Source organism: Chlamydotis macqueenii, chromosome 15, assembly GCF_036417535.1.
Source record: "Chlamydotis macqueenii isolate bChlMac1 chromosome 15, bChlMac1.mat, whole genome shotgun sequence".
Lineage (NCBI taxonomy): Eukaryota > Metazoa > Chordata > Aves > Otidiformes > Otididae > Chlamydotis > Chlamydotis macqueenii.
Window position 1 is genome coordinate 10074426 of NC_141570.1, and position 16348 is coordinate 10090773.

At 43.2% G+C, this 16348-nt stretch overlaps 2 protein-coding genes across 12 annotated transcripts in view; one reads left to right on the plus strand and one right to left on the minus strand.

The window, feature by feature from the left end:
• Positions 1 to 6422, plus strand: part of ABCC6 (ATP binding cassette subfamily C member 6) — a 26727-nt gene extending 20305 nt beyond the window's left edge. Inside the window, exons 24-31 of the mRNA XM_086760228.1 lie at positions 88 to 287; positions 966 to 1092; positions 1710 to 1811; positions 2561 to 2707; positions 3266 to 3424; positions 3666 to 3832; positions 4292 to 4486; positions 5001 to 6422. Of these exons, the coding sequence (XP_086616354.1) occupies positions 88 to 287; positions 966 to 1092; positions 1710 to 1811; positions 2561 to 2707; positions 3266 to 3424; positions 3666 to 3832; positions 4292 to 4486; positions 5001 to 5109 (1206 nt within the window). The 3' untranslated portion in view covers positions 5110 to 6422. The remainder of the gene's footprint in view (positions 1 to 87; positions 288 to 965; positions 1093 to 1709; positions 1812 to 2560; positions 2708 to 3265; positions 3425 to 3665; positions 3833 to 4291; positions 4487 to 5000) is intronic.
• LOC104486811 (ATP binding cassette subfamily C member 1 (ABCC1 blood group)) overlaps positions 1 to 16348 on the minus strand; it is a 73303-nt gene that overhangs the window by 2438 nt on the left and 54517 nt on the right. For 7 of the 11 annotated variants that reach the window (XM_086760223.1, XM_086760221.1, XM_086760224.1 and 4 more), the window contains 4 exons: positions 15017 to 15183; positions 14063 to 14257; positions 12683 to 12803; positions 6537 to 9591 (listed from right to left, as the gene is read on the minus strand). In XM_086760223.1, coding sequence (XP_086616349.1) covers positions 12695 to 12803; positions 14063 to 14257; positions 15017 to 15183 — 471 coding nt within the window. In that variant the 3' untranslated portion in view covers positions 6537 to 9591; positions 12683 to 12694. Of the gene's footprint in view, positions 1 to 4457; positions 4540 to 5596; positions 9592 to 11264; positions 12804 to 14062; positions 14258 to 15016; positions 15184 to 16348 lie in introns of those variants that run through there. The other 4 variants (XR_015260254.1, XR_015260255.1, XM_086760218.1 and 1 more) reach the window with 4 other exon arrangements.

Sequence of the window (16348 nt, forward strand, 5' to 3'; positions counted from 1 at the left end):
TGCTGAGCTCTTCCCAGATTTTCTGTGAAGCACCTCCACAGGTGTAAACCTTCTAATCACTTCCCCTTCGATTTCCCTTTGTACCAGCATTTCTATGTCATCACCTCCTGCCAGCTGAGACGCATAGAGGCTGCCAGCAGGTCACCCATCTACTCCCACATTTCAGAAACTTTCCACGGGAGCAGCGTGATCCGTGCTTACAGGGACCAGGAGAGGTTTATTTTGAAGAGCAATTTTCTGGTGGATGAGAATCAGCGAATATGCTTCCCTGGAGCAGTTGCTGACAGGTACAAATCTGCAGTGTAAAGAAAATTATAGTTTATTCACATGGCCTTGGTGAGTGGCATAGCTGCTCTCGGGGCTTAGGAGGAGGTATGCAGGTGAGACAGCGGTGCAGTGTTTTGGGGGTAAAGCAGCCTCTTTCATTATCGCTCGCACTGCGCCCCTCTCTGGCAACATGCCTGTCACACAACCAGTATGCTCACGTCTCCTGTATGGCTAAGCACACACCCAGACTGACACGCAGCTAGAGGTATCCTCTTGGCGTCCAAAATGCTGTAGTACATGCCGGTGAGGTGCATCATCACATGACAGAGTGCACGAGGCCTGTGGTGTATGCAGAATCCGTCAGACAACAAAGCCATCAGCCACCAGTCTTGAAACAGGGGAGGAGGACCAGAAAGAGAGAGACCTGAGACCAGCTCATCCAAGAAGCTGTATGCTAGCTGCTGTCATCCAACAGGCCTTGGAGAAAGTCCTAACGGAGACCATAGGCCAACCAGTTTGGACAGACTCGAGCCATTAATGAGCTACAAGGTGGCTGGATAAGAGCAACCAGGGCACGACTTTATTGAGCACCCTGTACTGCAGCAGCCCCACAAATGTTTTGCAAAGTCATCACAGATGCTGTTGAGAGAAAGGAAGAGGGCACCCAGCAACAGCCCTGTACTGTCCTCCTCTTGCAGGTGGCTTGCTACAAACCTGGAGTTTCTAGGCAATGGTGTCGTCTTGTTTGCAGCACTCTTTGCAGCAATGGGCAGAACATATCTTAGTCCAGGAACTGCTGGCTTCTCCATTTCATATGCTCTCCAGGTACCTCAGTGTTGAAGTAATACCATGCTTGCCTTTCACCAGAAGCAACTTGCATTTTAATTTCTGCTACCATTTTAATTTCTAAGAAATTATGAACTATTTCTGTGGCTTTCTAGATGCCTTCTCCTACCAAACCCTGCTGTCACTGCTGAAGTGCAGAGCACCTGGAGCACATGGCCCCTTAGAGAGAACCTGATCAACACACGCACTAGCCATCTTTTTCCTCCTGCATCTGAACTCATACTTCAGTCACAGCATGCCCTGAGCAACTGCAGCAAGGTCTTCAGCACCTGTCTTATCTGCTTCTAGACTTCTAGTTACACCATAGCTTAGGAAAAAGCTACGCTATCTCTTAGCACCCAAGTCAGTAGCACTTCATTCTCTCTAAACTTGCTAAGAAGCAGCTATGGGACGAGCTGGCTAGGCTCTTTAAACACAGCTTTACAAACTTTCACAAGGCTCCATAATTATTTTTTAGCCTTTTAAGGGATGATTTCTGAAGTAATTAGCTGATGAGGAAGTCTTTATAAATAAGACTAAGACAAAGTACCAAGTACCGCACAAGCACAAATCAAAACTTATTTTATCTTCCCTAATGGTCATTTCTTTCCTGCTAGATAACTGGTGTTCTGAACTGGATGGTGCGCTCCTGGACAGAAATAGAGAACAACATTGTTTCTGTGGAGAGAGTGAGAGAATACTTGAGGACTCCTAAGGAGGTAGCTAACCAACTACTGGCCTTACTAGCAGAAGTGAACATCTCTGCAAACTAAATGAGTAACTTTTCTGTTCTACCTGGACAAACCCCCTAGTTTTCCCCTTCTAAGGGGCCAGTTATGTTTCCTTTAAAGAACTGCAGCATTTGGTTTTTATCCAACATACTAGATTTGGTTTATAACCTCTCATTATTGTTATTTCCTTAAGACAGTTAAACATTAGATTGCCATTAAAATAGCTTCACTTGGTAACACTCATGGAATGAGCCGTATTTTCTGCCCGTATTTGGAGTACATATTTATTGCGCAAGTTCAGACGCAGCTCTCTAATAACTGATGGCTGCCAGATAGCCTTTTAGTCACTACAAGTCTCCAGTGCAATCATTTTTGTTCTGTAATCATTAAAATTATTTCTGCATATGCTGCCCTGAGATCCTACTAAGGGAGACTTCCACAGTCCCGTTCACAGGGGCCTATAAATATTTTTTAATTGAACCACTCAGTGTCAGAACTCTGACATGCAAAGAAATGTTTGTCTCCATTTTCAGTTAAGACAATTGGCATCTTTGCATAATGTAAACAGTCAGCATTTGCAATATGAAACTTAAGAGGCCTTTTTCTCCTTTGGAAACAGTAAATAGATCAGGGTAATTTGGCACAGATGTCTTCATAAACTTCCCATTTCAGTATGGCCACTTGATTTGGCAATTAAATTCGGTTTTATAGATCGCTGTTTGTTTTCATCTGTTTAGGCACCCTGGACTCTGAATGGCAAACTTCAAGATCAAGTTTGGCTCACTGAAGGAAGAATTGAATTTAGAAACTATAGTTTGCGATACAGGCCAAATCTGGAGTTAGCACTGAAGCACGTCAATCTAACCATCCATGGGCAAGAGAAGGTAAGGAAATCCCATCGTTTTAGAAGAGCTACAAAGTGTGAACAGTGCTTTGGAGTGATCAGATCTGGGCAGTCCCTGTCCTACACCAAGGTACAGTAACTTGTAAGCATGAAAGCTGCAGTAAGGTACGAGCCCATCTATCACACCACACACCTCTTCCAGTACAAAGTAGTGTTTCCAGGATCGCTGCATACACTAGACATTCGCCTGAATGAAATTTCATTTCATTTCACAGAAAGTTAGCAGAGTTTTACAGCAAAGGAATTTAACTTTTTAAATCTAGTGCCACACCAAGGCCATGTTCTAGCTGCTAAGTCTTGTAGTTATTCTTCCAATAAAAGGCTTTCAAGATTCCTTTTCATACAAAACAATTACAAATTATAAATTATTCCCTTTAGGAATGTATTGCTAGATTATGTGAATCTTGAACAGCCCTGAAGATTTGATCCGTGCAAAGCTCTCTCTCTTCAAAAGGCCAAGAGGAACTACATGACAGGTTTGTCCAGCTGTGGAAAATTATCAACATAAAAACCAAAAGCTTTCCATTGCACTTTATAGATCGGCATAACTGGAAGAACAGGAGCTGGGAAATCTACTGTTGCTGTGGGATTGCTGCGATTAGTGGAAGCTGCAGAAGGAGCGATCCTAATTGATGGACTAGATATTGCTCAACTAGGTCTCCATGACCTTAGAACAAAGATAACGGTCATTCCCCAGGTAAGGAATTAACGTCCGAAATGCTTCATCCGTTTTGTAAATCTTAACACCTACGAAGGGTTTAGGAAGATTCTGTGAGAGGACAGAGATTCCAAAATTTCGAAGTTGGAAATAACCTCTGTGCCATACTAGTTTGCCATTCAATGTAACATTAGCCACAGATTTGCACGCAGCAGGGAAAACCAGAGAGCTCGCTTTTATAATTCATTTCAGGAGCTGTTTGTACTGTCTCTGTGTTCAGGATCCAGTTTTGTTTTCTGGCTCTCTACGAATGAATCTCGACCCATTAAACCGATACCCTGATGCAGACATCTGGACAGCTTTGGAACTGACTCAGCTCAAGAACTTTGTTGCAGATTTGCCAGATCAGTTGGAATATCAGTGCACTGACCAAGGGGAAAACCTAAGGTACCTTCTCTGCAGAAAGGCAGTGGCCGGGCAGTGCCAGCCTGTAGGCTAGGAGAACATACAGCTTGCAGGACAAGGAGTCCAAGTCTTTTTTTTTTTTTTTTTTTTTCTCTTTTTCCAGTTGCTGCATTATTGTCCTGTTTAGCAGCATGAAGTCAAGCGATAAGACACCAAATGCAAGACCTTTGAGATCTAATCATTGTGGTGGCTTGTTTGTGCAGTACTTAAAGCACTGGAATCCTGTTCCAAGTGCAGATCTCCCGGGTGCTAGAGTAATACACTCCTTTTGTTTCCTTAGATTGTTTCATGCTGTTACCTGCAGTGCCACCAGCCTCAATCACCCTTTGAGGGAAAGGGAACAATCACCTTTTAATTACTATTTTCAAATTAATCATGTATTCTGACTGCAGGGAAAAGTGACTGCTGCCCTCAGTTTACCGTGCTTCTTCTTACTTGCAGCACTGGTCAGAAACAGCTGGTTTGTCTGGCCAGAGCACTCCTTCAGAAAGCCAAAATCCTCGTTCTAGATGAGGCCACAGCAGCAGTAGATTTAGAAACTGATCTTCAGATTCAGTCCACCCTGAGGACTCAGTTCAAAGACAGCACAGTGTTAACAATAGCTCACCGGATAAACACCATCATGGACTGCGACAGGTAATATCTTCAGCCACTTTCTTAAGGAAAAAGACACAGGCAACCTGTGTGAACTAGACAAACCACAGAGTGTTAGCGAACAGCAGTTTCATTTCTGTCCTGGTTTAACCCTCAAAGCTTTGCTGTAGAGATTGTAGGAGCTATCTTTCATCAGCTAATCGAAAATAATTTATTCCCACATGATGCATTTCATGCTGTGTCATACCCCTTTTTCCCCCACTGACAGTGAAACTATGGCCACAGCTTTTTGCTTCAGCTTAAAATCGTGAAACTAAAATAAATACACGTTCATAAGTCATACTCCAGTCTGCTGCCAAAAAATTCTCCTCCCACAAACTCAGTACTTGAATAGTCATCAGAAACCTGTTTCTCTCCCACAGCTGCTTCCCAGCTGAAAAGCTGGTTGAATAACTAGCAAGTACTGAAATTTATTCTAGAAATTAATAGGAATAACTAAGTTTATTACAGCTGCTGGTGTAACCCGAAGCTTACGCTTCTGTTTTAACGTTCACAGGATTTTAGTCTTGGAAAACGGTTGGATAGCCGAATTTGATACTCCGGAACACTTAATAGCTCAGAAAGGATTGTTCTACAGACTGATGGAAGAATCAGGCCTTGTGTGACTCACGGTGTACCATAATGCCACCACTATCAGGAATAATTGATCTCATAATTATCATCTTGGTTTCACTCTAAAATGCCTGACACTCAACCAAATCTTATCTGAGCTATAAGCACAGTGAGCAGATGAAAAAGGATGGCTTGGGATACACGTTATTTCCATAGGAAACACAGCAATTCCATTTTCATCATGTTTCCAGATATCAAAAACCTCACTCTTCTGTTGAAAATGAACCAGTCAGAACTTGAACACCTTGTTGCTTTTATGGTATAAAAGCAAAAAAGTCAAAAGAAAAAGACCACAGGATATCCAATTTATACCATAAATGGAGCCCAAATACAGTGCCATATTTACAGATTAGAGATTATTTTTAAAAGCCAACAAGATTTTATGGGCAGTAAACAAGAATTTAACCAATAGCAAACAAACTTAACTGTTTGCAGGCAGAAGAAATGAAGTCTTTTGCTGATGTCTTAGGGACCACTCACCTGAATGCTGTTCTTATGCAGATACAGTGAACTCCAAGGCTGCGGCTGGATGAAGTCACCCAAAGTGCAGAAATACTGAGGGAGTAGGGAAGGGGAAGTGGGATGCCACTAACCACAAGAGCATACAGCTGCCTGTTGTCACAGCCGGGGATCAGATCCACTCCATCTCCTTCTGTGTCAGCTTTGGAGGGGCCCTGAGTGAATCACGCGGTGCAGAGGACTGACAAACTGCCTGGAGGTAGAGAGCCAGCTTAGCCACGGGCTCGCTGATGCAGGAGAGAGTAACTTGGCTGGGAGTGGACAGCAGACCATCGTTCCTTCTGCTTGAAGCAGCCCTACTGCCAAACAGCAGTTGGTCACAGCAGAACATGTCCAAATGCCAATGCAGACACCAACATTTCCAAATTGAATTTCGTTGTAAGGAATCTGCTTGGTAAAAAAAGTCTCCTCCTCTGACCTCTGCAACACTGCAGTCTGCCAGATGGGCAAGTGGTGGGGACTTACCTTTCGACCTGGTGGTTCCTGCCTGGTTTTCTCCTTGAGTGCAAGTTTACCTCCTGCCTGTGCCACCCTGGCACTGCAGAGCCTCTGCGTGCGGCATCTTTCAGGTGTTACACAAAAACAGCAGCTGAAAGCAAAGCCTTCCTGGGCTTCCCACAGTGCCGAGTGGCTGCGGTCAGAGCTGTCTCCAAGTCTCTCCTCAGGAATCACAACAAGAAAATGTGATAAACAAATCACAATGTGAGGTACTGCTGTTTACCATGACTTTTGTTAAAGCACTCAATTTTCCAGAAAGCTGAAATAAAAATAGAATCAAGTATTGAAATGGCTTTTGTCAGCAAGCTAAAGTAAATATAGCATAAAAAGGAGTAATGGGGGAGGGAATGGGAGAGTTCAAACTGGCAAAAGGCAACACAGACCAGCAAAACCCAGCAGTGTCTTCTGACAGCTGCTCAGTAGCCTCTTCACTCACATTCAGAGCAGTTAACAGTTTCTGCTGGACAAGTGCCTAAGGTGTTGAAGTCCAATACCTGCTGCTGTACTGGTGCTCAAATACCAGAAGAGGCGATTTTTTTTCTCCCCTTACTTTCTCCAAACCTTACTCAAGGGCAGAGAAGAACCTCTAAAGGTTTATCAGTGGATCTCAAAACCAGGAGCAGAATAGTAAGAGATAAGTATTTTTTTCTCTGTAACTGAGATCAAAGAGAAACAGAAGTGCCCATGTTGCTAGGTAATTCTGAAACAGACATCTTTTAGCATACCATAATCTCTGCTATAAACATCTTTTAAATGCTCGCTTTCCCTTCCTAAGTTGGTAATGAAGAGAGAAGGCAACAGAAGGTAAAAATAATCAAAACATACTTCCACACTGGTAATCTGTGGAAGGACACTGTTTTGCTGCTCGCTTGCACAGAGTAAGAGCAAGCAAGAATACCATCAGCTTTCACACGTTAAGCTGTGCTATAAGGGGGGTGGGAGGGGAAGGGATTCCCAAAATCCATTATTCTGAAGAGGGGCTATTGATATCTCAGTGGCTTTCCAACTGTCTTTTTCCCTTTGGATCAGTCCCTTCTAACTGAAATATTTGATTCTTCTCTAAAGCAAGTGTTCAACTATAGGTCTAGTAGGGACTCAGAGAAAAAAAAAAAAAAACAACAGTTTTTACCTAGCCCACAGCAAGAACACACGATGTTCCTCTGTTTCTGTGGGAGAACCTGGATTTCCAGGCACCCTCTCAGCTGGACAGGCTGAGCTCCGTTCCCACCTGACTCAGGCTGTGGCCAGATGGCCAGGCCAGGCCGAACCCACACCAGGGGGTTTGGGAGCCAGCAAAAACCCTCTCCCAAAGGGAGACAGTCGAGCCAGGGCACTGACCTGTGGCTGCGTTTCATCCTCACAAAGCCAGCCAGTCCACACAGGCTGCCTGCTCGGCCAGTTGAGCCAGTATAGGACTCCCATGCAACCATGTGAAATGAGGTCAAGAGCTTAATTAGTGCTATAAAACTTTCACTGTTCCAATTGTCTGTCCAATCTGGACATCAAGAGTTAGGGCTTTCAGTTCCCAGTTAATTGACTTTTTTCTTTTTTTTTTTTTTTTCCCCCTCCTTATTTAAGGCTATCTCAAACAAAGTGAAGCACAGCACAGGAGAGAAAAATGACCTTAAAAAAAAAAAAAAAAAAAAAACCAAAGAAAAATTTCTTGTCCCATGATTCCAAGTTTAAGGTAATACCGAAGTTGCCAAAGTTAGAAAATAAGATTGAAGTCGCTGTGCATTGATTTACACCAAATTCATGCCAAACATAGTTTTAAGTCACACTCCTAGTTCCCTAAATGGTTCAAAGATGCACAGAAATGCCAAAACATTAAAGACATCGGTGACCCAGAGCACCACTGTTTCTGTGCTATACTACGGTTGAACCACTAAAGGATACTTTCAGAGATGTCTCAAGGCTGGGAACAGTTTTACAGAAGTAGCTGTATTCACACACATGAAGAACTCTGGTGTTATTTGCTATCTCCTGAAAATCCTGAGCTGCTTTTTCAGCAGAAGCAGATGCGAGAGATCTTCCATGTTGCAGCAAATAATGTCAGCCAGGATATAACAACATGCACTGAAATCTGATCCAGTCTTCTTTTACTTTTTTTATAAATATTAACAAGTTTATTATAAATGTTAGTATTTATTATTAACACCACCACCATCATCTTCGCATGGGATTCAGTGGCACACATGACTGCTTTAAGGTGGATGATACAGCACAGCAGGAGCTGAACTGGTTTCGCAGATCCTTAACATTTTAAAAAACAGATCAAAACAAAATGGTTCTGAGAGAAAGCTTTGCTTTGAAAGATAAGGGTCTTTCAAAGTCTGGAAGAAATGGTCCATAGAGCAAGGAGCACAGAATAAACTGGGGAGAGGCACAGCCTTTCTCTAGGTAAGAGCAAGGATGCTAAGTCTGGACACTTACTTTTGGGCATGACGCATATTTGGCAAATTTTTCCACCGAACAGACATAAATAGCCAGCAATGGAGCTAAATAAGTTTTCCATTTTTTTCTGCTGATCTAAATGAAATTGTGTCATCTTTATAAAAAGAAAAAAAAAGAAAAAAGTGGAAAAAAAAAAAAAAGGGAGGAAAACCATGGAGCTAGGCTTCCACACATGCTCTGTAAGATGTGAGAACCTACCCACCTACAATCACAAGACTACCAGATCCTCCCGGTGCGCAGACAATTATCTCTTCACCAGGAGGGGACCTGGAGGACGAGAACAGGATGAGCTCAGGCCACGGCACAGCAATAGACTCCAGGGAAACCTGGCTCTGCAGCAGCTGGATGAAGGTGCCCAGCTCAGGTCCTTCCCAAGGATTAAGCTCCTCATTGCAGTACGTGCTCCCAGTACAGCTCCCACCTCCTGTCCCAGATGGCGCCTTTCAGAGCTGGCATTAGCTTTGCTGCATGAAGGAAAATCTGTGACATCAAGGCATTCAAAGATGATGGGTGTCTGATACATGACTCTTGAGTTCAGCTGCTGGAATTCAATGTCACATCCCTGAATTTACTAGTGCTTCCTGCCCCTCCACAGCTGGAAGGCTGGCTCACCACGCCGGGCTGTCCCATCACTGATCCCTGCCAGTGGCACCAGACTCTCTCCTATCGGAGGTCACATGCTGTCAGGCTAGAGTTCACTTACCCAAAAGTGACAACCAGTGTCCCAAGTACTAAATAAGCATTAGGTCCAACACACAGACAAAAATAAGAACAGGTTAAAATAAGGAAGATCTACTTGATTTAATGCCAGATTCTAATACCTTACCTTGCAGCAAACTGTATCAGTTTCTGCAGCTGGTCCCAGTAACACTGCATGCAGGGACCGGTATACGGCCCTCTCTTTCCCAGCTGAAGCAGGACCTCACAGCTATACCACTCCTACCTCAAGGTACCCCAAAGACTGTACGAGCCTGCTCCTACACATAGGTCCTGTGGGAAGAAAGCTGCATGTGTTCAGTTAGCTCTGTGTGCAGAGCTAGGTTAGGTTCAGACTGATCTGCATAATGCATAATACAATTTTGTTCAACTTGCATCCAGACACGATATGAAACATTTTTATGAGGACATTTAGAATCAGGATCATGAATCAATGCAGCAACAGCACAAAGCACTGACAGGTATTTAAGTCAAACAGAAAAGATTATCTACTCCAGAGCTGGGGCAGAACAGTTTGTGCTAGCAAGCGTATAAATACATAAAACTGGGAGAACACAGTGATGCATATTAACAACCACATCATTGAAAAAAACAAGACTGGAGCATACACACAGAGCTGTCTTCTGACCCCTTGCTGCTCTATTTAGAAGGTTATCCTGCAAAATACAGCATTTTGGACATGCAGTTCCTCCAGTGATCACAAACAGCCCACGAACAGGACAGAGGACATCCTGTGACACTTTACAGTGCAGCCAGTTTGCGATTGCAACTGCAGTTTAAGTCATTCCTGCACACAGAACTCCACTGCAAACATTTCACACAGCAGAATTCTAATTCTGCAAGCTCTGTATTTCAAACAAACCATGCTCTTAAGTGCCGTTCCATTGTTTTCAAAGGACTTACACAAGTATGTTAAGGCTTGTAAATCTCCGTTAATCGGTGTGCAATGGAAAGCATAATTTCCTTGACTCTAACATCAGTTTCCACCAAAGAATTCTAGCAATACAACTTCCTTTGAATTCAGTCCCGAATCTGCAGAGTACTTGCAGAGTCCCCGTCTCAGTAACAAGCTACACTAGACCTACAAGGCTTTTCAAAGGTATTTGAAATCCTGTCTGAATTTCTTCACTGGATGTTCTCCATAGCTCTGCCCTGAGGATACTGTTGGTACTAACTAGTTTGCAAAGGCAAGGAGAGAGCACAGGGAGCTTTGCTGTCTGGTCATCCAATGCCAGTGGCCCCTCTCCCCTTTCCTTCTCAGGGCTCTCCAGGAAGAGATAGGATCACAAAGCGTTCCTTGAGGATGACTGTGGCCAAGCGGAGAAGGTCTCATGGTGGTATTCACAGTTCCTCCTCCAAGTCTCCTCTGCAGACAGCTCTGTCTTCATTTTCATGCAGCTGAGTAAAACAATACCAGCCAGGAACCTTACCTGACAAGCTCATTTCTCTGCCCTGTACTCCATTCCTTACTAACCAATTGCTCCAATCTTTCCACCCTTCTGTCCATCACAATGCTGCACAAGCGTTAAGTGATTTGAAAAAACAAAACCTGCTGCTCCTCCCTAAACTCCCAAATCAGCCCTTTCTCATTCCATTTCCACGGGGGAAGTTAACACCAAGCTGTCCAGGAAACGTGGCAAATCCAGGCAATGGACACCATGGGTATGACAAACGTCCACAGCACCGCTGAATCCTGCTCTACCGATCCATCGTGAAGACCTGATCTGCTCAAACTGCAGTACTCAAATGACAAAAGAAACCATGAGATGTGATCCAGCTCTACCGCAGCACACTGTTATTTGTGCTCAGGGTTTCTTACCCAGCCTAACCCCTCCCCAGACATCAGGCCTAGCAGCCTGGCTAGTCTAAGCAGCACCAGTAATTTTTATTTTCAAGGCAAAAACTTGAACTGCCAAAGCTATTCCTTTGTCAAATACAAAGCAAGAAACAACAAATCATGTTATCTTTCAAATAATTTTTTTACTGCAAGTTCTTTGCAAATATTTGTATAGTCATTACAAAAAATACCAAAGAAAATTTCAGTCTATTCAATTTCAGAGAGTCATAATTTACAAAAAAAAAATAAATAGCTTTACTCTAAAGATGACAATTGCCTAGTATTAAGGTCAGCAATATCATTCACAGAAGTCCACATTCTCAGAGTGCTGAGTATTGGATCCATCTGACTTAGTTTGCCTTCTTCCAGCATTTTCCTTTAAAATAAGACTAATGAGAACATCGGAAAAGTTGACTTCTTTTCTTCTCACAGAGAACTGAACATTCAACACAGATCTTGAAAACCAGACTCCATTGCTAACTGAATTGTTAGACTCTCTGACACAGAACTTTAAAAACAATAATTTTTTTTTTTTTAAATAACTCTAACAGAAGAGTTTCTCACAAAATTTAAGAGTCAACAGCAGCAGCATGAAGGGCATGTTTCTTCAATATAAGGCTAATGGTCCTTGATGTGGCAGAGCTGCTGGTACAGCACAGAACTGCCAAAGCCAAGGGAATTACAATCAACGTCACGCTGAGCCCGCAACCTCTGCTCAGGCAAATCCTCACTTCTCAGCCTTGTCCCCATGGGCATAACGAGGATTCACCTCCCAAGTCAGAATTCCTGAGTGAACCAGGTGTAAGATCAGGTACTGCACACTGCAACACACCAACTGCTGCAAGAATTTTGTTTTGGAGTGATTGTCATTCTAGACATGCTTAAATACTGCTTTGAAGTTGACTGTGCTTTTCTTCACATCAGCACTACTGACATTATAGTGAACTTGCTGCTGTACACTGTAAACACATGAAACCTTTAGGAGAATGCTGTAAAGCATTAACCATGTACAGTAAATGCCATAATGAAAAAATCTGGCACACGTTATTTCACAAGAAGAAAAATCTTTGGACTATAGTACTATATGCCACAAAATGTTCCAAGTGCATCCCACAATAGATGGCTCATCAAATCAGAAATCAGCAAACAAGCAAATAACTAGCATTTGCAAAAATGTTTTAAAAAAAAAAAAAAAAAAGAGGGGGCTTCAGAACAGAAGAGCAGATGAAAAGAAAGCTTTTCTGAACTTCTCTGATTAATCACTCTGCCTTACATTTGAGCATATAATGACAGATTTCAGGCAAAAATTAGAAGTCTCTGAAGAGTTTTGCACAGTGTTATGTGCTGCTCCTAAAGCTGCCCAAAATCAATACTAAGGAGAAAAAAAAAAAAAAAGAAAAAAATTGCATTTTTATGTTACTTTCATCACCATGCTCTGGCTGACTTCACTAGGTCTGGAATTGAACTGTATGGTTCACACCAGCTCAGGGGAAGTTACAGTTCCTGAATGTATCACCCGGCTCTTCCCCACAGGAACTAACCAAGTTCAGATGCTACACCAAGCCTGAATCTTTGGCCATGCTATAGAAAATGCCTTTTTCCTGAAGTAGGTCATCTGGGCTACCACACTCCACGACCTCTCCTCTGTCCAGGACTAAAACTCTGTAAAACAAGGAAAAAACAAAATGGTCACAATAGGATCCAGAAAGCCAATGAACACAGATGAATATGTACAGACAGAAACCGACTGTAGCCCAGACATAACATGCAAGCGAAGACAGTCCAAACTGTATGAATGAACAGAGGTTCTCAGCTCTGTCCTTCCTGACCTCATTGCAGATTGTCCATCTGGTCTATTTTTGATGTAACATATATTTACCCAGTCATTTGCAGGCAGCCATGAGACTTTTGACTGTGCTCTGAGCCAGCCAGAAACTAGATGGCACCACTTCTTGTCCAGGTGAGTGAGAGACCATTAAGACCTTGCAAGATCAGGAAATAACCATCCCATAATACTGCACCACATCAACTGCTGTTGTACAGCTTCTGCTGACAAAATACAAATGCAGCCATAGCTTACGCAAAACAAACTTGCAACTGGAATGAGGAAGTTTACAAAAGGAGGTCACCACAGTCAGCCCAGAGTTAAAACACAGCCTTCAGCCACCTCCACTCACTGGCCAGGCGCTGCAGAGATGCTGGCTAAGCCCTCAGCAGGTGCTGCTGCACGGTGTTACCTGCTGCCATGGCTGGACTGCACTTTCATCTGGTGACAGTCGTGCTGGGCCTGGCGCAGGAAACGCTCCTGTCACTTATCTTTCATTACTGACAGTACAAAGAGAGATCTACAAAAGTACACAAAAATCTCATCACTGGTCATTTTGCTCTCTGCCATTCTGTGATAAAAAGGACAAGAGAACTTAAAGCTGAAATTATCAAAGAAAAACTCTGCCCTCAACCACAGCGTAACAAGGCAGCTGAGGATGAGGGAGGCTGTATGAACAATAACCAGGAGTGATGGAAAGAGAAACGCTGAGTAAACTTCAGACAAGTGCCCCTTCTTATGCTGTCTGTTCCTAGTTTAGGGTATGAGCTCCCTAAAGCTCCGATGCCTCTTCCAGCTGTGCCTAAATTAGGGCAAGACCCAGGAATAGATTCCTCTCCTCGCCTCCCTCCCCTTCCTGGTCTGCCTGGGCAGCAATGGCACAACAGCAGTGTGGAGTTCCCCAGGTCAAGCACAGTCACCGCAAGCCAGAACACACAGACACACTACCCATCAAAACAGGGATTCCCGCAGCTCCGCAGAGAGGTGGCTAAAAATGTGCTGGTAAACATTTAGCTAACACCAAGAAGCTCATTTAAGCACAGCACAATGCAGGTCAAACATGGCGTTCCTCACGATAAAAGTGGAATTACTTTACCTTGTGTAGTCCATGATGGTGTTCAGACGATGTGCTATAGTTAATACAGTACACTCTTCAAATTGAGACTTTATTGTTGACTGTATAAGCTTATCTGTTTCAAGATCAACAGCAGCTGTGGCTTCATCTAGAACCAGGATTTTGGACTTCCTGAGCAGAGCTCGTGCCAGGCACACCAGCTGGCGCTGTCCCACACTGCACAGATGGGGTGGGAGGGTGGGGAAAAAAGTCAAAACGAGTACTGCAAACTTGTTCTGAAGCCCAGCAATTCCTCGTAAGAACTCCTCTAAAGTATAGGTGTCAAAAATCCAGCAAAATAGATAAGGTCAGTCTTACTACTTCACTGCAAAGTATGTAACAGCAGTTGAAACTACACCTCCCTCACAATGAAGCCTCGGCAACGTAGCAAGAGAATACATTTCAAATGGTTTCAGTGTAACTACATCAGGCTGATTCACTGAATCAATGCAGTGCTGAAGACAGGACTTGAAATAGTTTCTACAGATGGAACATATATTCCTGTTACAGTGCAAAAAGCAAGCTAATTTAGAAAAATTGCATCTGTTGGGTAAGAGCCATGGTTAAGTTCAGAGCATGCACTATAAATACCAGGCTGCTGCTACTAAAATCCTTTCCAAGACTGCCCCAGTTGTCAAATCTCAGTGTTCTGAGTATTTCCTAAGTCACTTTAAATTCCCAAACATAAGAGTTTAAAACATATTGAAAAAAACCTAATTGGCTGATTGCCTGGTCATCCATTAAGAATTCCCCAAATGCTCTTATGGGGCAGGGTGGGGAGCCCCACACCGCACTACTATTGCTAGGGGCTGCCTACACACTGTCCCGAGTGAGCTGTAAGGTTGCTGGGAGTGGAAAGCCCAGTTGCAGATGGACGGGCACACATCTCACTTAGTCCTTAAGGCAATTCTCACAAGGATGTTTTTTTTGACGTACCTGAGGTTCTCTCCACCTTCGGCACACTCATGATTAAATTTATCAGGAAGGGATGATACAAAGGTTTTCAGGTGAGCCAATTCCAAAGACCGCCAAATGTCTTCATCAGAGTGTTGGTCAAAAGGATCAAGATTCATACGCAGAGAGCCAGAAAACAATACTGGATCCTAGTCATAGAAAGAGGTAGTTGACAACGTACACAGAACGCGTGTTCCAAGAAGATTCCTTACATAGTGAAAGGAAAACAACCTGCCCCGATGCAGTTGCAAGCAAGGTCATCTACTGAATTTACAAGTGAGACTTCACTTTTCCCAATAACAGCAAGTTATCCTCCCTCATCCTTATTCCTTACGCTTCTTGGGGGCCTGACCTCCACCCTCTGCTGATTCTGTAAGTCAGTAACTCATCAATCCAGAAAAGGAAAAAAAAAATAAAAGAAAAAAAAAAGAAAAAAGGAGCCAATTTTCTTTTTACTGGGCTACTAGTAGTTAAAAAACAGGTACTCCCTGCCCACCCTTCTGTCAGCAGGGACTCCTAGGTCAACTTTCCACTTTTTCGGGAATTACACTATCTGTAAATATTTCAGAAGTCTTCAGTGCAGTATCAATTAAACGAATGCATTTTTTTCTTGGACATGGAGAAATACTGCTTTGGAAAGACTTTTGACCCAGTACTGTCAGACTGATGCAAAGTAAGCAAAAGGAGAAAAGCAGTGTCACCCCTCAGATTTCCAAAAGAAGCAGTGCAGAAAACCTTTTACAGTGCACTCACTTGTTTTTGCCAGCGTGCTGCAACAGTGATTTATATAACCACATTTCACAGTCTTTGAATCAGAACAGGCAGGCAATAAAGGCTACACAGTAAGAACAAGACGACTTGAGACTCTAAGTCCAGTGCTCATAAAGCTGTATTTCCAAAGGTTTTTGACCATCAAATCCACAACTGCCGGGCTAGACTGGGATGGTTATATACAAACTTCTGTGAGTGAACAGTACTGCATACCTCACTCACAAGATCCTGTCAAAGTCAGAATGCTTTGTATAAAGGCCCAAAGACTGCATACCAAGCCTGGAATAGCAACACAAAATCCCAATCCCTCACAGCTAGACTATGCAGTACTTTCATTCCATTTCTAAAAAGAATGGAACTACCTAAAATGAAAGTGGAAACTCATCTCTAGAAAAACTTCCCTGACGGATCTCCACAAGTGGAAACACTCAGACTTTACTTCCCCTCTACTGGCCAAAAGAGCAATGGTGCCAGTTAACTAAGGGACCCAGGTGCCCAGCTGGGATCAGACCCCCCTACTCAGGCTAGGCTGTCTGTAGCATT